Source organism: Artemia sp. Qi Xiang Cuo, chromosome 6, assembly GCF_049724085.1.
Source record: "Artemia sp. Qi Xiang Cuo chromosome 6, ASM4972408v1, whole genome shotgun sequence".
NCBI lineage: Eukaryota > Metazoa > Arthropoda > Branchiopoda > Anostraca > Artemiidae > Artemia > Artemia sp. Qi Xiang Cuo.
The window spans coordinates 83421340-83442223 of NC_142799.1; the positions used below are offsets into that span (position 1 = coordinate 83421340).

Genomic DNA, 20884 nt, shown 5'->3' on the forward strand with positions numbered 1-20884 from the left:
GTTCATTTTAAATTTTAACGTAGTTCCTTACTTTCGGCTAAAAAAAACTTGTTTTTTTTTTATTTAATTTTTGAATGTTTTTCAATTGAACCTGGTTTTGATTTTGGCTCACCGTACATGAATAATTACTACAAAATTTTCATATTAATTTTACTTTTATTTGGTTAAATGGCTTTCTCGAAAGTTGTTCAATTTTATTTACGAATGTTTTCATTAATAATAAATATACGTAACTTACGGATTAACTGATTTCACGAAACTTCAATATTCATATATTTTTATATATATGGTAGACGGTTTGCCCTGTAATCAATAACTCACTTTTTAAGTATAAGTTCGAATTTTGTTTCAAGTCTTTAAAAATGACCCCTCAATCAGAAAGGCCGTTATTTAGAATAAACAGCTCTTATAAAAGTAATAAAAAAAATTTGGCGTAAAGACCAAGGCTTTGACTAGGAGGCGAAACCAACCGTATACGTAATAATTTCTGTTCGTTTTAAGTTTTGATGTTGCTCCTTTATTTTCAGTTGAAAAACTTGTTTCTTTTTATGTAATTTCTGATCTTTTTTTAAATAATGCTGGGAAATCCGGTGCCCCCTTCATAGCAATGTCCCTTCCCCCATGAAAACTTCCCTCATGGAAAGATCCACCCACATAACACTTGACCCACCCCTCCCCCCACTACCAGAAAAATTTCCCCCTGAAAACGTCTGTATACTTCCCAATAACCAATACTGTATGTTAACATTGAGTAAAGTTCATAACTTTCAGCCCTTCCCCCTGGGACTTCAGGGGATTAATTTATCCTAAAAGACATAGTTATCATATTTTCGACCATGCTGAACAAAATGGCTATCTCAAAATTTTAATTGGGTGACTTTGGGAAAAAATGTGCGTGGGAGGGGGCCTTGTTGCCCTCCATTTTTTTGGTCACTTAAAAAGGGCACTAGATCTTTTAATTTCCGTTCCAATTAGCCCTCCCACGATATTCTACGGCCACTGGGTCAATACGATCACCCCTAGGAAAAAAACAACAACGAAAAAAAAAAAAAAAAAAAAAAAAAAACACCCATCCGTGATCTTTATTTTGGCAAAAAATGCAAAATTCCACATTTTTGTAGATAGGTGCTTTAAACCTCTACAGTAGGGTTATCTTATACCGCTGAATATGATTGTGCCATTTTCATTAAGGTTCTATGACTTTTAGGGGGTCTTTCTCCATTTTTTCTAAAATCAGCCAAATTTTCTCAGGCGCTTAACTTTTGATGGGTACAGTTAAACTTGATAAAATGTATATATTGAAGATCAGTATAAAAACCCGATTTTGCTGATGCATCTATTTGTGTCAAATTTCCATTTTTTAGAGTTCTGATTAGCGTTGAGCTGGTTCGGTGCTTGCCTACATTTTATTACGACGAATTGTTTGATAGTCTTTTCATGCTGATGTGCTTAAAACTGCCAGGGAACCTCAACCACTTCATTCAAAAACGTAACAGGACATGGGGGCCAGGATGGCTTCATCTCTGCAGAATGCAAAAAATTATGCAGAGTTTCAAAAAATTTATTTAAATAAAATTCCCCAGCCCATCCATCCGAAGTTCTATAGCAAAACTATGATTGAAATTTGTTGCAATGTTAGGTCCAAAATAATAGTAGCAAGCCAAAATCTTAATTGCATGAAATCTAAGCATAAAAAGTAAACAAAATATTACAAATATTCAACACATCCAAAATATATTGTAGATCGAAAAGAAATTAATTTGATAAAGATTTTCCCCAAAGGAAATATTTCATAGAAAAGTAAAGAGCTGCATTAAACCAAAGACAAACAGAAATAAATCAAACAATAATTCACTGTCAACGAATAAATGAGACCCAAAACGAACAGGAATTACAATAAACAGTAAACTCGAAAGGTTTCAAATCTTCTTGTTTGCTCTGTTCTCTGAACTGTACACAGATCGTTATATCTGTTTTAGGTTTTACTTAGCGAATAATTAAAATTCACTTTAAATACTGTCATCGATAGAAGCCGAAAAAACGATATCCTGGAAAATAGACAAACGTCTCTGAACCCTGAGGTAAGAAGGCCCGCCGAAAAATCGAGTTTTTCTTCTATGTCGCTCATAATAAAACATATAAATAATTTTGAGGTAAATGGACATTTAGTTATATGTATTTGTACAGAGGTTCTTCCTTCTTGCTAGGTTTTACTGTGTATTATATTCATTTCGATTTACAGACATTTTCTTCAGATTTTTCTCTCATTATTTCCAATGTTGATTTCTTCCGGTTTTCAGGTCTAACTAAAGCTATACTTTTCATTCTTCTTGCTTTCTTTTAATTATCCTTGCTCCCTTGTCGTTGGAAATCTTTTTTCCATTTGTAATTTTATTTTAAACTAAGATTGAAAAATACTAAAAAAAAACATATTTTAGGAAAGGGGGGGGGGTATGGCTATTTTGTCTATACTGTCGTACTAAAAATATATTTTTTGAGTGTCCGTTTTTTCTTGACGTGTTTTTTTTCCCTCCTGAACATGGTTTGCAAGTTTGTGCTAGATTATTTGTCTGTTTGGTTTTTTTAAAGTTCTTCCTTCTTATCGCCATATTTTAAGTGTCTTTGTCAGCAAGGGTTTTTTGGTGCAATTTTGTATTTCCTGTTTATTTTAACAAAAGTATTACTAAGATTCTTTCGTTTCTTATAAAACTCCCAATCTCATACATTTTCATTGTTGGAAATCCTAGCTCTATTAAGTTTTTTTTTTCAGTTCCTCTTCAAATATATGCAATTGTAAGGCCCTTGTCGAGACAATTGAAATTTACGATGTGAAAAATTCTAAGACTTGAATAAACATGTTTTTTTTCTCTGTCGTGGACAATGTTTTCTGTCAGATTCAATTGAAGTCTTGAGACTTGACGATGGAGTTTTGAATACTTTAAGTAATAATAGTAATCTAGCGAATTTTTTTCTGCTTCGCATGGACGGTGCCCAATGTTTGTGTGTGTGTGTGTGTTTGTGTATGGGGGGGGGGTATTAAGAAAAACAAGGCTTGGTCTAGGGTAGTGCTGTTTCAAACTTTTCCTTTCTTTTTTTTTTTGCCAACAAAAACAGCCACATGTTTAAAATTGTTGCATTTAGTCTACCTCTAACATTTCAGACATACTATTCTTACATAAGAGTCCACTAGGGAAATTTGGAGCACTAGTGTATGCCCTTTGTGTATGTGCCCTAATTTCTACAGATCCAACATAATGATTCATGCGAGAACATGCTTTGCTAAATTTATAGAATCGTTGCCAAGGAACTATTCACAAGGTCACTTTAAAACGATATTTAAACAGGGCTTTAGGACAAATAAGTTGAATCAGGAGCAGAGCTACACATATAAGAAGCAGGGTTGGAGGTGTATTAAAAGTTATACATTCCACAATACTTTTTACGAATTTTTAGTTTTTAAAAGTTGGGAAACTGTATTCCTAATGCGTCTGAGATTACCCTTTGTAGAAGAAGAAAATTTGTATGTTGTATTTAAACTAAAAACTTTTACTCTTTAGAAGAGTATCCTTCTAAGCAGCAATAATAAACCTTCAGCCTCCCGAAGGAAAGTCCGAAGAATTTCCACCCCTATACAGGAAGTGGATATGGGAGAATCATCTCTTAAAATTTGTCTGTATGACTTCTAAAAATGGTAAGACGTGTGTGTTTATTAATTTTTTGTCATCCCCCCCTCCCCAAACTTTTTTAAAGAAGTAGAGTATGTGATGAACAAAGCGACGTACAAATATGGGATTCTGGGTTAGAGGGGCATTTTTTGTAGGAAATACTAAGTTATCTGAATGGCTGATTATGAAGCTTCACTTTTTATTTATTAGTGTTAGAAAAAGCTTTGAATTCCACTCCTTTAACTTTCTTGCCTGAAAATAGCAAATAACGTCAAACTGGGTATTAAAAATATGTATTTATTTTAGTGGTTTATAAACATATAATAAAATTTAAGTAATAGTTTTGGTCAAAATAGTGAAGATAACTGCGGAAACTTTTGCGCGTTTAACCACTTATTTACTCCATCATAAAAGGTATGTCCCAACATCACAATTCGCATTAGGAAGTTTGACTCAGAGTTATACACTTCATAGTTCATGTTTTGAAACGAAGAAAGGGAGTTGATAATATAAGCAGCTTATAAGATTCGTAAAAAATTATTTTCATACATTTAGATTGAGACCCAGCATAACGTAATTACAAAAAAATTGTAATTTAGCTGGCATTTATTAAAGTTTAAGAACAAATTAAAACATTTTCTGATGTTGAGGGATATTTTCTGGGCATAGAAAATGAGGTCCACTGAGTCCTTGACGTTGAAGAACTCACAAAGAAAAGATAAACCTAGGTAAGCCCATCAACGCTATATAATTTGAACCGATAATCTATCCCTTAAACTGTATCCTGGCCCTGCCCTTGTTTGCTATTTGCCATTGAAAAAGTGGTATATGACATTTTTCAAATTAGATTTACCGCACACTTGTTCAGAGCACATAGTTTTTATTGAAAGGTCTAATTCTATTTCTTATGTAATATTTGGTCTTCATAATATTTGGAGGTTTCTATTTTTCCAAAATGGGTTAAATTCTTGCCTGACTCGCAGAAATAGTGAAGTTTAGAAATGGAGCTTTTAGTAAACATTTTGTTCTATCTTAGGCTCCTGGAAAATTTCCCCTGCACAAACGACTAATTCAAAATGACAGTAAAAATTCCAAAATATATTTTCCAAATTGCCCGTTCTTTTGCAATTTTTTTTGTTGTGTAACATAATGCCTTTTGAGTCTTGTTCTGAACTGCGCTGTGGCTCTTGTCGAAGGCTTTATTGCTTGGCAAAAAAACTTTCAAGTGTAAATAAAAAGAAGCTTACATGATAAGAAAGCATAACCCATTATTGACCAAGCAACTTGGTCGTAAAAAGGAAATTGCTTTTATGCTAAAAATCTATCAAGATAAATCAGGAAATGTTCAATTTAGTCTGCACTAAGTTGACAGAGTTTCTTGATTGGACATTAGGTTTGATTGTATAACTCATTTTTTGGCCCTTTTTTCTAGTACCTTAACTTTTTTCAAAAATGTATTAAGCCATAATTTTAGTTTTCATCTTTGAACTTGTTGCTTTATGCGCAGCACACTTGGGGAATGGGGAAGTTTTAAATTCACTAAAATTGAACTGAGTAACACAACAGAAAACTTGGAAATTTACGCCCATAAATCTACTTTATGCAGGCTTGAGTCCCTCCCCCTGGATAAGATAACTCTCCACTCCTATGATCTATGGGTAACTGCAAAATTTGGTGTGCGTGTAACTGAACCCCCGTGTAACTGAACCCCCGTGTAACTGAACCCCTATAACTGAACCCCCGTGTAACTGGACCACCGTGTAACTGAACCACCGTGTAACTGAACCCCCGTATAACCGAACCACCGTGAAACTGAACCCTCGTGCAGCTGAACCCTCATGAAACTGAACCCCCTTTAACTAAACCCTCGTGCAACTCAACCCCCGTGCAACTCAACCCCATTTAACTAAACCCCCGTGGAACTGAACCCCCATGTAACTGAACCCCCGCACAACTGAACTCCCGCATAACGGAACCCCCGTGCAACTGAAACCCCGTGTAACTGAACCCTCGCGCTACTGAACCCTCGTCCTACTGAACCCACTCAACCACCGTACTTACATTGGGTAAAACACACTAGGGTTTTGAACCATAGTTATTTAACTATGATATAGTTATTTAACTTTTAAACTGTTTTAAATAAAATGGCCGTCCCAAAATTTAGATCGGATGTATTTGGGGGAAAAATAGGGTGGGGTGGAAGCCCTCCGATCACTTCTAACTCTGAAAAAGTGGACTGGAAATTTTGATTTCCAATAGAATGAGCCCCCCCCCCCCAATGCTCACACAAAATTTTTTGTACAATAACCTTATTTTTTAGCAATCAGCATGACTTACAGTCCCTGCCCCAGATGCTACTGGTGGAGTTGTTAACCCCAAAGGCAGAGTTATTTGATTTTCAGGCTATTTTGAAAAAAATCTATGTTTTTATTTTGATAGGATGTATTTGGGGGGGTGTCGGTTAAGAGGGAAAGGATTATTGTCCTGTGATTACCTTTGATTCTTCGAAATTGAACTTGAACTTTCAATTTCCAATCGAATGAGCCTCCTTCAAAGTTTTTACGATCATCCCTTCTATTAAAACCTTAAATTTTAACAATTGGTAACTTGCAATAACATACAGATTGCTGATACAGGTGTATCAGCAATTTTCTTGTGAACAGCTTAGCATATCAAGATGAAACTTCTGGGGCATCTACCTGCTACTACTGCTGTTAATACTGCTACTACTACTACTAATTCAACACTATTATCACTTCTACTACTCCTACTACGACCTATGCTTCTATTAAACCAGCACTATTAATGCTACGCATATCAAGTTGAAAATTTGACAGAATGAGGCATTTGAGGTGGAACTTGAACTAAATCAAAAGACACTATGTGCATGCAGATTTTCAAAATGGCATATCTCAAAAAGGGGTTTGTGTATTAAGTTGAAACTGTTAGAGGGTGCTTAAAAGGAAAGTCAATTCACCAAAAGGAAATATGTGCACGCTCAGGCCTGGATTTACCACTAGGTCCCTAGGCCCGGACCTAGAAGCGCATAATACTAGCGGGAGCAATAAATTATCACTGAGTAATTTTTTCCTGACAAAACTGGACTTATTTGATTTATCGTCGCCAGGTGCACTCTGCCGCCACGCTGCCTATTCACAGAAAAGTGACTTTAAAACAACACAAGAATTCCATGGTCACTTATAAACTGTTAGATATCTCCCAAGAATAGTAGCTGATAGTTCGGTATTACCCCTTTCTTTCATCGCTTTTCGCTCATCAGCTGTGTTCTGTTAACACACAGCTACATGGTTACATGGTTAAACACAGTTATAGTTACATGGGGGTTCAGTTACACGGGGGTTTAATTAAATGGGGTTGAGTTACACGGGGGTTGAGTTGCACGAGGGTTCAGTTAAAGGGGGTTCAGTTGCATGAGGGTTCAGTAGCACGAGGGTTCGGTTACGCGGGGGTTCAGTTACACGGGGGTTCAGTTACACGGGGTTTCAGTTACACGGGGGTTCAGTTCGGTTATACGGGGGTTCAGTTTTACGGGGGTTCAGTTACATGGGGGTTCAGTTACACGGGGGTTTAGTTAAGTAGGGTTGAGTTGCAAGAGGGTTTAGTTAAAGGGGGTTCAGTTGCATGAGGGTTCAGCAGAACGAGGGTTCAGTTGCACGGTGGTTCAGTTGCACGGTGGTTCAGTTGTACGGTGGTCCACTTGCGCGGGAGTTCAGTTCCATGGGGGTCCAGTTACATGGGGATTCAGTTACAAGGGGGGTTAGTTAAATGGGGTTGAGTTGCACAAGGGTTGAGTTGCACGAGGGTTCAGTTAAAGGGGGTTCAGTTGCATGAGGGTTCAGTACCACGAGGGTTCATTTGCACGGGGGTTCAGTCGCACGGGGGTTTGGTTATACGGGGTTCAGTTGCACGGGTGTTCAGTCACATGGGGGTTCAGTTACATGGGGGTTCAGTTACAGGGGTTCAGTTGCTTGGGGTTCAGTTACACGGGGTTCAGTTACAATGGAACCGAAAAATTTTCCCAGAGAGAGGAAGGGTTGATCAGAGGAAACCGTTTGTATTGCTGGAACTATATAAGATTTTTTTTGAAAAATAACAAAAATCCTGATATTTTAGGTCACGAACTGTCTCCTTTTTTACGGGCCTAATACACTGACACATATTTATTTATTTCCAATATAAATGCGTACATCTTATAAAGTAATCTGTGGATTAAGTGCATTTCTTCTATAGATTCCATAACCACCTCCAGGAAATATTACCTGCCAACATAAATTGTTGGGGTCCTTAGGAAAAGAGATCCCTTAAATTGAATATTAAATATTCACTATTAAAGTATATGTTTTTTTAGAATTAACTAAAAAAAAAATTCGAAAAAATAAGTTTTTCAAAGAAAAGTAAAGAACTCCGTTAAACAACAAATGAGCAAAAATAAAATCAAATAATCTACCAAGCGTGAAACTACCTCAAATCAGCATCAATAAATAAATGAAACCGAAAAGGAACAGAAATTACAATAAATAACCGAGTCAAACTAAAAACGAGCAGAAATTAACATGAGTAGGGCTCAAAACCCCATGCCTTCCCAATGCCAGAACATAATTTGCACTTTACTGAAAAAATATAGATGGTTTTACTTTTATAACTTTAATAAATCAACTAATATTAACCTTTTGATTACTAAATATCAGTATATGTATATTAAACTGACAATGCACATTCATTTGTATCTTATAAATGAATGTGCATAAATTACAACCCTTGCCCTGAGGGCTGTGAGGGGGGTTCTCATCCTCAAAGACCTAATTTCCAGAACTTTCAACTACTTTAAACAAAATGGCTATCTCAAATTTTGATTGGATGTTTTTTTGGAAATGGTGGGCGTGAGAGGGGCGTTAGGTGCTCTCCAGTCACTTTGAACTATTAAAAAAGGCACTAGCCCTTTCAATTTCCAATCGAATGAGCCCTTTTGAAGTTTCTACGACAAAGCTTTCAATAAAAACCTTATATGCCCCCAGGGCATAACTTACAACCCTTGCCCTGAGGGATGGGGGGAGTTGTCATCCTCAAAGACCTAATTTCCAGAAATTTCAACTACGCTGAAGGAAATTGCCATCTCAAAATTTTGATTGGATGTGTTTGGGGAAATGGTGGGCGTGAGAGGGGGTTTAGTTGCTTTCCAATCACTTTCGACTATTAAAAAGGGCACTAGCCCTTTCAATTTCCAATCGAATTAGTCCTTTTTGAAGTTTCTACGACAACGCTTTCTATAAAAATCTTATTTGCTCCCAGGACACAACTCACGAGCCTTGACCTGAGGGCTGTGAAGGGGTTGCCATCCTCAAAGACATAATTTCCAGACCTTTCAACTACGTTGAACAAAATGGCTATCTGAAAATTTTGATTGGATGGATTTATTTGGGGAAATGGTGGGCGTGAGAAGGGGACTACTTGCCATCCAATCACTTTTGACAATGAACAAGGACACTAGCCGTTTCATTTTCCAATCGAAGGATTCCTTTTTGAAGTTTCTACGACAACGCTTTCTATAAAAAACCTTACATGCCCCGAGGGCATAACTTACAACCCTTGTCCCGAGGGCTGTGGGGAGAGTATCATCCTCAAAAATATGATTTCCAGACTTTTTAACTACGTCGAACAAAATGGCTATCTTGATTGGATGTGTTTGGGGAAATGGTGGGTGTGAGAGGGGTGTTAGTTATCTTCATTTACTTTTGACTATTAAAAAGGGCTCAAGCCCTTCTAATTTCCAATCGAATGAGCCCTTTTTGAAGTTTTTACAACATCACTATCTATAAAAACCTTATATGCCCCCAGGGCATAGCTAATAACCCTTGCCCTGAGGGCTCTGAGGGGACTATTATCTTCAAAGACCTAATTTCTAAAACTCTTAACTACGTTGAACAAAATGGCTATCTAAAAATTTTGATTGGATGATGTGACCACTCGAATGAGCCCTTTTTCAATTCTCTACGACAAAGCTTTCAGTAAAAACCTTACATGCCTCCTGGGCGTAACTTACAACCCTTGCCCTGAGAGCTTTGGGGCAGTGTCCTTATCAAAAACATAATTTCTATCTGGAAATCAACTACGCTGAACAAAATGGCTATCTCAAAGACATATTTTCTAAAACTTTTAACTACGTTGGACAAAATGGCTATCTAAAAGGTCTGATTGGATGTGTTTGGGGAAAAGGTGGGCGTGAGAGGGGGGTTAGTTGCCCTCAAATCACTTCTGACTATTAAAAAGGGCACTAGCCCTTTGAATTTCCAATCGAATGAGCCATTTTCCAAGTTTGTACGACAAAGCTTTCAAAAATCAAAAACCTTGTATGCCCCCAGGGCATAACTTACAACCCTTACCCTGAGGTCTGTGTGGGTAGTGTCATCCTCTTAGATATGATTTCCGGACTTTTCAACAACTTCGAGCAAAATGGCTATCTAAAAATTTTGATTGGATGTGTTTGGATAAATGGTGGGCGCGGAAGGGGTGTTAGTTGCCTTCCAATCACTTTCGACTATAAAAAAGGGCACTAGCAATTTCAATTTTCAGTCAAATGAGCCCTTTTTGAAGTTTTTACGACAACGCTTTCTATGAAAAAGCCTTATATGCCCCCAGGGCATAACTTACAACCCTTGACCTATGGGCTGTAGGGGGTGTCATCCTCAAAGACCTAATTTCCAGAACTTTCAACTACGTTGAACAAAATGGCTATCTCACAATAGCTTTTGATTGGATGTGTTTGGGGAAAAGGTGGGCCTGAGAGGGGGGTTAGTTGCCCTCCTATCACTTTCGACTATTAAAAAGGGCACTGTTCCCTTTAATTTCCAATCGAATGAGCCTTTTTTTGAAGTTTATGTGACAATGCTTTCTGTAAAAACCTTATATGCCCCCCAGGGCCTAACTTACAACCCTTGTCCTGAGGGCTGTGGGAAAGTGTCCTCCTCAAAAACAAAATTTTTGATCTGGAAATCAACTACGCTGAACAAAATGGCTATCTCAAAATTTTGATTGGATGTGTTTGGGGAAATGGTGGACGTGGAAGGGGTTTTAGTTGCTTTCCAATCACTTTCGACTATTAAAAAGGGCACAAGCCACTCCCATTTCTAATTGAATGAGCCCTTTTCAAAGTTTCTACAACAACTCCTTCGATATGAAGTGCCCAGTTCAAAGAAAAAAACTAAATAATAAATAATATATAGTAATTTGTTATCAGTCTGTTTTAGAATTAACCTCTTTTTTCGTCATTTAGAAGTGCTTTGAAGTGATTACGCGGGGAGCTTTATTTTTTCTTTTTTTATTGTTTTTGTCAAGGGCTGAAATATGGTTTATAATTCTGTATGAAACTCGTTTTTTGTATAGTTTTAGTTTTTCGGTTATTCACCGGCTGAAATGTCTTATTCCTTTTATTTGTTCTTAATTTTTTGTAAAGGCAATAAAACTGTTTTAAAGCCAAAGACACTGGAATTTTGCTAAACGTAAAATCAGAATAATTACTTCGCAGAAGCTACGACTAACGGAAAGTTATAATTGTATTTACGAACTTGTCATAAAAAGTTGAACTTGAAGTACAATCAAACTATCTTGAGTACCAAATTGAGCTGGCCAGTGTGATCTATGAAGATTTCATGAAGAATAAAAAGCAGGAAATGTTGTTTCTCGTTAGTGAAATGTAATATTCATTTTTTTATAGTAGAAAAATAGTAGAATATTTTTTATTCCTCGAAGCGAACAGAAATAGGGACAATGGTACCTCTCTGATTAGTACGGACTGCTAACAAATAGTTATGAACTTGTTTTTCTTTTGTTTACACTTTACTTGTATTTTATTTTGGAAATTATTATCTTGTGTTTGTGTCATGTTCTAAAATAATCATTTCGTCTAGATTTTTACTTCGATTTTACTAGATTTTACTAGATTCTTAGATTTTTACTAAACTTAGCCCCTGATCCTTTCGAACCCTCGTCTCAAGCCAGGGTGAACTACCTAGACAAGGTGAGAGTGAAGTTCTTATGGTAAATAATTTGCCGGTTTAGATTGTCTTGCCAGAGGTGTGGGGAAGGGGGGAAACGCTGGAAAAATTTGCGATTGTCAGGCACTTCGTTTACTGAATATTACTCTTTTTGAGCTAGGTAGTTCTCTAGCTTTTCAAGGAGTTTCCGGGACTAACAGTGACACAATATATATATATATATATATATATATATATATATATATATATATATATATATATATATATATATATATATATATATATATATATATATATATATATATATATATATATATATATATACATATATATATATATATATATATATATATATATATATATATATATATATATATATATATATATATATATATATATATATATATATATATGTCTAGAAGTAGACTAAGAAAGATTTACGTGGATAAATCGTGGCTCTGAATCAGAAACCAGTAATCTAGTGTATTGTGGACTTTTCTTTTATCCAAACAATATATATATATATATATATATACATATACATACATATACATACATACATACATACATACATACATACATACATACATATACATACATACATACATATATATATAGATAGATAGATATAGTAGATGTATGTATGTATGTATGTATGTATGTGTAGATGTATGTATGTATGTATGTATGTGTATATATATATATATATATATATATATATATATATATATATATATATATATATATATATATATATATATATATATATCAAGGAGGCACACTTGTGCCTCTATGAAGAGGCGACCCACCACAATGTTACAGAAATTATTCCGTATATGAAAGGGGCTGTGCCCTCCTCAACGCCTCGCTCTTTACGCTAAAGTTTGACTTTGTCACAACTCTATTTTTAAAACAATAAAGAACTTTAGCGTAAAGAGCGAGGCGTTGAGGAGGGGACAGCCCCTTTTATATATGGAATAATTTCTGTTCGTTTTAAGTTTTAATGTCGCTCCTTACTTTCAGTAAAAAAAAAAATTTTAATTTAAAGGCTGCGAAAAGCGGGGGTTTGGGGGGCGGCAGCCCCTCAACTGTGCCTCCTAATCCCTGTACGTTTTAAAGTTCGACCTTGTAACTCAGCCTCTTTAACTCTTTAGAAAACGTAGTTTTTTTTTCAAATATTAGATATATATATAAATATATATATATATATATATATATATATATATATATATATATATATATATATATATATATATATATATATATATATATATATATATATATATATATATATATATATATATATATATATATATATATATATATATATATATATATATATATATATATATATATATATATATATATATATATATATATATATATATATATATATATATATATATATATATATATATATATATATATATATATATATTTATATATATATATACTCCGTTTTATTAAGGTAGGAGCTAATGGGAGGCAGTATCTATTTTTCTCCAGTTGTCTAGTTGCCTATTTCTTTTTCATCGAACACAGTTGCTACTCTTTTGTCAATATTTTTGTGTTTGCCACTTTGTCGAGTTATTTAAAACTTTTTTTGACTAAATAAACGAAGATATCTCTGTTTGTTCTTTCTTTTTTCTAATTAGTCACGACCAGTGCTTCTCATATTTCCAAATTTCTTGTTCTTGGATGCTACTGAATTTTAGGCACTTCGCTTTATATGTTTGGAATTTTCTTTAGCAAATAGTGGGAACTCACTAAAAAGTATGTCGTTTTAAGTAGCAAGCTCACGAAATCAAATAAAATCCTGTCAAGCTATGTAACTGGTTTTTTGTATGGTCTCGATTTGGATAAATAAGCAAAGCTATCTATCTATTTGTTCCCGCTTTATTCTTGTTAATCGCTACCTATGCTTCCCCTATCGCCAAAAAATCATTGGTTCAGTCTAATCATCCCTGCCAAAAACGAAAAAGAAGTAAATAAACACGCATCTGCTATCTTTCTTTTGGCAAAAACTATACAAAATTCCAATTTTTTGCAAATAGGAGATTTGAACCTCTACAGTAGGTCTTATATTACTTATATAACTTTAATAAATCAAATAATATTAACATTTTGATTACTAAATATCAGTATATATATATATATATATATATATATATATATATATATATATATATTTATTAAACTGACAATGCACATTCATTTATATTTTTTCAGTAAAGTGCAAATTATCTTCTGGCCTTGGGAAGGCACAGGGGTTTTGCGCCTAATTATGTTAATTTCAGCTTGTTTTGAGTTTGACTCGGTTAATTATTGTAATTTCTGTTCGTTTTGGGTTTCATTTATTTATCGATGCTGATTTGTGGTAGTTTCACGCTTGGTAGATTATTTGATTTTATTTTCGCTTATTTTTGGTTTAATAGAGTTATTTACTTTTCTTTGAAAAACTTATTATTGTGGAAAAAGTTTTTTTAATTAATTTCTGTTCGTATTATATTGACATATTCTTTTCAGGAAAAAAAAAAAACACTTTAAATATTTTCGTTTTTTAAGACTTTAAAGTTTGGCCTGCTATTTGTATACTGGAGAAAAGTTTTCAGCAATTTTTAACAAGATACACCCTTTTAAAAATCTTGACACAATAGTACTGTTTAATTTAGTTTCATACTTCCTCTAGTTGACCTGAAATGGAAAACTTGATACCATTCGCCGAAAAATCTGTATACTTTCTTTGATAGCTTGGATACACTTACGCTATTTTGATTTGATTAAATTTTAAGAGCAGAAATGGGAGGGTGGGGGTGGAGGGGGGATTAGTTGCCCTCAAATCACTTTCGACTATTAAAAAGGGCATAAGCCCTTTCTATTTTCAATCGAAAGAGCCCTTTTCAAAGTTCCCACGATAGCTCCTTCGATACGAAGTGCCCTGGTCTAAACAACAACAACAACAAAAATAATACATTATACCCACTTCGATATTTACTATAAAAATCTCAAGCCTTCCAATCACTTTCGACTATTAAACAGGGCACTAGGCCTTTCGATTTCCAATCGAATAAGCCCTTTTGGAAACGAAAACGCTTTCCTTAACCATCTTATATGCCCCCAGAGCATAAATAAAAACCCTTACCCAAAGGTATCTTAGGACCGATGTCATTCTCAAAGACCGAATTTCCAGAACTTTCAACTACGTTAAACAACATGGCTATCTCAAAATTCTGATTGGATGTGTTTGGGGAAATGGTGGCCGTGATAGGGGTGTTAGTCGCCTTCCAATCACTTTCGACTATTAAAAAGGGCACAAGCCACTCCAATTTCCAATTGAATGAGCCCTTTTCGAAGTTTCTACGACAACTTCTTCAATACGAAGTGCCCTGCTCTACAGGAAAAAATTAATAAATAATACATTGTGCCAACATTATTCTTACATGCCCCCAGGGCATAACTTAAAACCCTTGCCCTGACGGTTGTGGGGGAGTGTCCTCATCTTTACTTCGTCCCCGTTTCTCGTCTTCTTTTCGAGTGTACCCGCTCTTTACTTAGGCAGCGCGATCCTGCTGCCGATGATTTATGCAACAACTTTCTATATAAAGCTTATATGCCCCCAGGGCATAACTTACAACCCTTGCACTGAGGGCTCTGACGGGGTTATCATCCTAAGAGACCTAATTTCCAAAACGTTCAACTACGTTGAACAAAATGGAAATTTTGTTCAACTCAAAATTTTGATGATGTGTTTTGGAAAATGGTTGAGAGGTTGAAATGGCTTGAGAGGGGCGTTAGTCGCTATCCAATCACTTTCAACTATTAAAAAAGGCACTAGCCCTTTCAATTTCCAATTGAATGAGCCCTTTTGAAGTTTCTACGACAAGTTTCTCAATAAAAACTTTATATGCCCCAGGGCATAACTTACAACCCTTTCCCTGAGGGCGGTGGGGGGGAGGGGTTTGCTAATCTTAAAGACCTAATTTCCAAAACTTTCAAAACGTTAAGTAAAAGGGCTATCTAAAGATTTTGATTGGATGTGTCTGGGGAAAAGGTGGGCGTGAGAGGGGGGTTAGTTGCCCTCAAATCACTTTCGACTATTAAAAAGGGTACTATCCCTTTGAATTTCAAATTAAATGAGCCCTTTTTCAAGTTTCTACGACAAAGATTTCAATAAAAACCTTATATGCCTCCAGGGCTTAAATTATAATTCTTGCCCTGATGATTATGGGGGAGTGTCCTCCTCAAAAATATATTTTCTATCGGGAAATCAACTACACTGAACAAAATGGCTATCTCAAAGCTTTTATTGGATGTGTTTGGGGGAATGATGGGCGGGGGGGGGGGGGCTAGTCGCCCTCCAGTCTTTTCGACTATTATAAAGGGTACTAGCCCTTTGAATTTCCAATCGAATGAGCTTTTTTAGAAGTTTCTACGACAACGCCTTCTTAAAAAACCTTATATGCCCCCAGGGCATAATTTAAAACCCTTGCCCTGAAGGCTGTGGGGGAGTATCCTCCTCAAAATCATATTTTCTATATGGAAATCAACTACGATGAACAAAATGGCTATCTCAAAATTTGGATTGGATGTGTTTGGGGAAATGATGGGCGTTGGGGGCTAGTTGCCCTCCAATCACTTTCGACTATTTAAAAGGGCAGTAGCCCTTTGAATTTCCAGTCGAATGAGCCTTTTTTGAAGTTTCTACGACAACACCTTCTATAAAAACCTTATATGCCCCCAGGGCATAACTTAAAACCCTTGCCCCGAGAGTTTTGGGAGAGTGTCCTGCTCGAAAACACATTTTCTATCTGGAAGTCAACTACGCTGAATAAAATGGCTGTATCAAAATGTTGATTGGATGTGTTTGGGGAAATGATGGGCGTGGGGGAGGGGGTAGTTGCCCTCCAATCACTTTCGACTATAAAAAGGGCACTAGCCCTTTGAATTTCCAATCGAATGAGCTTTTTTTGAAGTTTCTACGACAACGCCTTCTATAAAAACCTTATATGCCCCCCAGGGCATAACTTAAAACCCTTGCCCTGAGGGTTGTTGGGGAGTGTTCTCCTCAAAAACATATTTCCTATCTGGAAATCAACTACGCTGAACAAAATGGCTATCTTAAAATTTTGATTGGATGTGTGTGGGGAAATGATGGGCGTGGGGAGGGGGGGGGGGCTAGTTCCCGTCCAACCACTTTAGACTATTAAAAAGGACACTAGCCCTTTGAATTTCCAATCGAATGAGCCTTTTTTGAAGTTTATACGACAACGCCTTCTGTAAAAGCCTTATATGCCCCCAGGGCTTAACTTAAAACCCTTGGCCTGAGGGCTGTGGGGGAGTGTCCTCCTCAAAAACATACTTTCTATCTGGAAATCCACTACCCTGAACAAAATGGCTATCTCAAAATTTTAATTGGATGTGTTTGGGGGAATGATGGGAGGGGGTAGCTGGTTGTCCTCCAGTTACTTTTTACTATTAAAAAATCCACTAAAACTCAATTTTCAGTCGAATGAGCCCCTTTTGAAGTTTCTACGACGAGCCATTCTAAATGATGTGCCCTTCTTAAAAGGAAAAAAAATTAATACATAGTACATTGTGCCAACATCGTTCTTATATGCCCTCAGGGCATAACTTAAAACCCTTGCACCGAGGGTTGTGGGGGAGTTTCCTCCTCAAAAACAAATTTTCTATCTTGAAATCACCTACGCTGAACAAAATTACTGTCTCAAAATTTTGATTGGATGTGTTTGGGGGAATGATGGGCGTGGGGGGGCTAGTTGCCCTCCAATCACTTACGAATATTAAAAAGCGCACTAGCCACTCCAATTTCCAATTGAATGAGCCCTTTTTGAAGTTTCTACGACAACTTCTTCGATACGAAGTGCCCGACTGAAGAAGAGGAAAAAAAAAAATACATTGTGCCCACATCGTTCTTTACTTAGGCAGCGCTAGCGCGCTGCCTGTGATTTGCACTTAGGCCTATTAATTATGATCTTGCCTGATCTTGGCTGTTCCACAGAGAATCTATTTGTTTTTCGTGTTATCCTTGGCTTTGGACACTGGTAAAACGACCAGTTCTTTCCCTTTTTGGATATTTCTTAAACTAAAAAAAGGGGAATATTAAGGTGCTACATTTTATTGCCTCATCTTATATTGACGTTATTCCTTTGTCAAAGCTCGGCAACTACTTTCTAATGAATTTATTCCAGGAACACTTTAATTTCTATGCCACTGACCGTGAGTTGGGACCAATCATAGTATCAATCAAGCATGAGAGAGAAGAAGAAGAAGAAATGCGGATTCTCCTTCGATTAAAAGCTGTCACAACGCATCATTTAATTCCTTTATCTGGTCTGAAAGACTCCACCAATGTCAGCCAAATCATTAAGGTAAGACGGCTTTAAAATATAGGATTAAGAGACAAAATTTTCCCTTCAGAAGGATTGAAGGCTACTTTCCCTCAAGTCTTTATGGACGGTTTACAATGAATACGTTCGGATTTTCGGTATTTCATTCACTTCCGTTGAGAGGAATGGTAGATACAACTAATATAACTTGTATCTCAGAGGGAAATAGATTAGACGGAATTCAATATAGATAAACAAATTCTTAAGAATATTTAAAACACAAAAGGGAAAAATACGTCTTACTTAGATTTTGAAGGTAGAATAAGTTTATCATTAATATTTTAATCGAAAAATTTAGTTTATTAACGTTTTATACGTTTAGTAGTAACCTTATATCACTGAGGAACTGTGGGTTGCAAATAACAGACTGACAGGAATTTATAAAATTTTTAAAGAAAAAAAAGAGTAATTGTTCCGTTAGAAAAATAAAAGAGTCTTTGTGACTATCCCGATCAGGGTTTAAGTTTCCCAAGAGGGGTTCTACCATTTTGACTAACCGTCACAAGCACTAAACGTCATAACATCTAATCGTCAGAGCTACTAAACGTCATAACATCGACAAAAAATGTGTAAGTTTATATAATGGTAATAAGTATATAATAGTTTAGAAACAAATTTCGGATATATATTTGTACATCTGGGGGCGGGGGTAAAGCGTAGCATATATTAAATACGTAACCAAACCTAGGTATCTTTTCCCCCTAAACCCCAAAAAACTGAAGTTTTAAAATTTTAGATGTTATGACGGTTAGTGGTTCTGACAGATTTTTTTTGTCGATGTTACGACGGATTTTGTCGATGTCCTGACGTTAGTGGTCCTGACGGTTAGATATTATGACGCCATCCCTCCCAAGAGCGCATGTAGACTGGTTAGCCTTGTGACAGCGCAATGGATAAAGCCGCGCCAAAATTTAAACAATTACCGTTCCAATGCGTCTGTCTAAGACGCTCAAGGACTTGCGATCCTCGACCTTGACGTAAAATTAGCTAAGAAACTGATGCAGCTTTGTGGCACTGTGTTGGCCTAAGGCGGCGTAGAAATTCAACGGGCTTTTATAATTATTATATTTTTTATAAATCTATTGACGTTATGATTCTGGTAGCAAGGCCTGACCAGCGTTGCCAACACTTTGAAATAAGCTGTACCAGTTTTCTGACTAATTAATTAAAAAAACTTTTTCCACAAAATAAGTTTTTCAAAATCAAATAATCTACCAAGCGTGAAACTACAACAAATCAGCATCAATAAATAAATGAAACCCAAAACGAACAGAAATTACAATAAATAACCGAGTCAAACTCAAAATGAGCAGACATTAACATAATTTGGGCTCTAAACCCCTATGCCTTCCCAAGGCCAGAACAAAATTTGTACTTACTGAAAAAATATAAATGTTTTTACTTTTATAACTTTAATAAATCAAATAATATTAACATTTTGATTACTAAATATCAGTATAAGTATATTAAACTGACAATGCACATTCATTTGTATTTTCTTAGATTAGCGAAAATTTTAACATGCTGTTCAGATGGTACAAATTAATATCTTGAGGTACAATATCATAGGCAGCGCAATAGCGCTGCTTAAGTAAAGAACGATGTTGGCACAATGTTTTATTTTTTTATTATAATTTTTTTTTTTGGTTTCCATACTAGGGCACTTCGTATCGAAGGAGTTGTCGTAGAAACTTCGAAAAGGGCTCATTCGATTTGAGATTAGAGTGGCTTGTGCCCTCTCTCATAGCCGAAAATAGATGGAGGACAATTGAAACCGATACAACAACCATACTTTTTCCAGACACATCAAACCGAACTTTTTGGACTTCTATCTTGTTCAACACACTTTATTTAAGGAAAGAAATTATATGTTTGAGGAGGACACTCTACCACGAGCCGCAGGTCGGGGGTCACCAGTTAATCTAATCTAATCTAAGATTTAAATTAATCTATTAAGATTAATACTAATCTAATAAGATTAAAATCTAATCTTAGATTAAAATTTAATTTAAGAAAATTTTCTTAATAAATAACAAGTCGACAATGTCATCGTCGATTACTGCTGCTGTTCGTCTTTACCGTTTCAAAGTTTTTTGCACTTTACTGAAAAAATATAAATGTTTTTACTTTTATAAATTTAATAAATCAAATAATATTAACATTTTGATTACTAAATATCAGTATGTGTATATTAAACTGACAATGCACATTCATTTGTTTTTTTTCAGTAAAGTGCAAATTATGTTCTGGCATAGAAGGCATAGGGGTTTTGAGCCCAAATCGTGTTAATTTCTACTCGTTTTGAGCTTGACTTGGTTATTTATTTTAATGTCTGTTCGTTTTGGGTTTCATTTATTTATCGATACTGATTTGTGGTAGTTTCACGTTTGGTGGATTATTTGATTTTATTTTTGTTCATTTTTGGTTTAATGGAGTTCCTTACTTTTCTTTGAAAAACTTATTTTTGTGGAAAAAGTTTTTTTTAATTAATTGTTTATCGTTTTATATTGACATAGTCTTTTCATGGAAAAAGAAAACAAAACTTTAAATCTTTTCGGTTTTTTAGACTTTATAGTTTGCCCTGCTATTTGTATGCTGGAGAAAATTTTTCAGCAATTTTTGACAAACTACACCCTTTTAAAAATTTAGACACAAATAGTAGTGTTTGATTTAGTTTCATATCTCCACTAGTTGACCAGAAATAGAAAGCTTGATACCATTCCCAAAAAAAATCTGTTTACTTTCTTTGATAGCTTGGATACGCTTAAGCTTTTTTGACTTGGTTGGATTTTAAGAGAAG

General features: G+C 35.4%; 1 protein-coding gene across 1 annotated transcript in view; it reads left to right on the forward strand.

Annotated features, from left to right (window-relative positions):
• Positions 1–20884, forward strand: part of LOC148951682 (rap1 GTPase-activating protein 1-like) — a 166674-nt gene that overhangs the window by 93516 nt on the left and 52274 nt on the right. The window contains exon 6 of the mRNA XM_089091185.1: positions 17887–18066. Within this exon, the coding sequence (XP_088947311.1) occupies positions 17887–18066 (180 nt within the window). The remainder of the gene's footprint in view (positions 1–17886; positions 18067–20884) is intronic.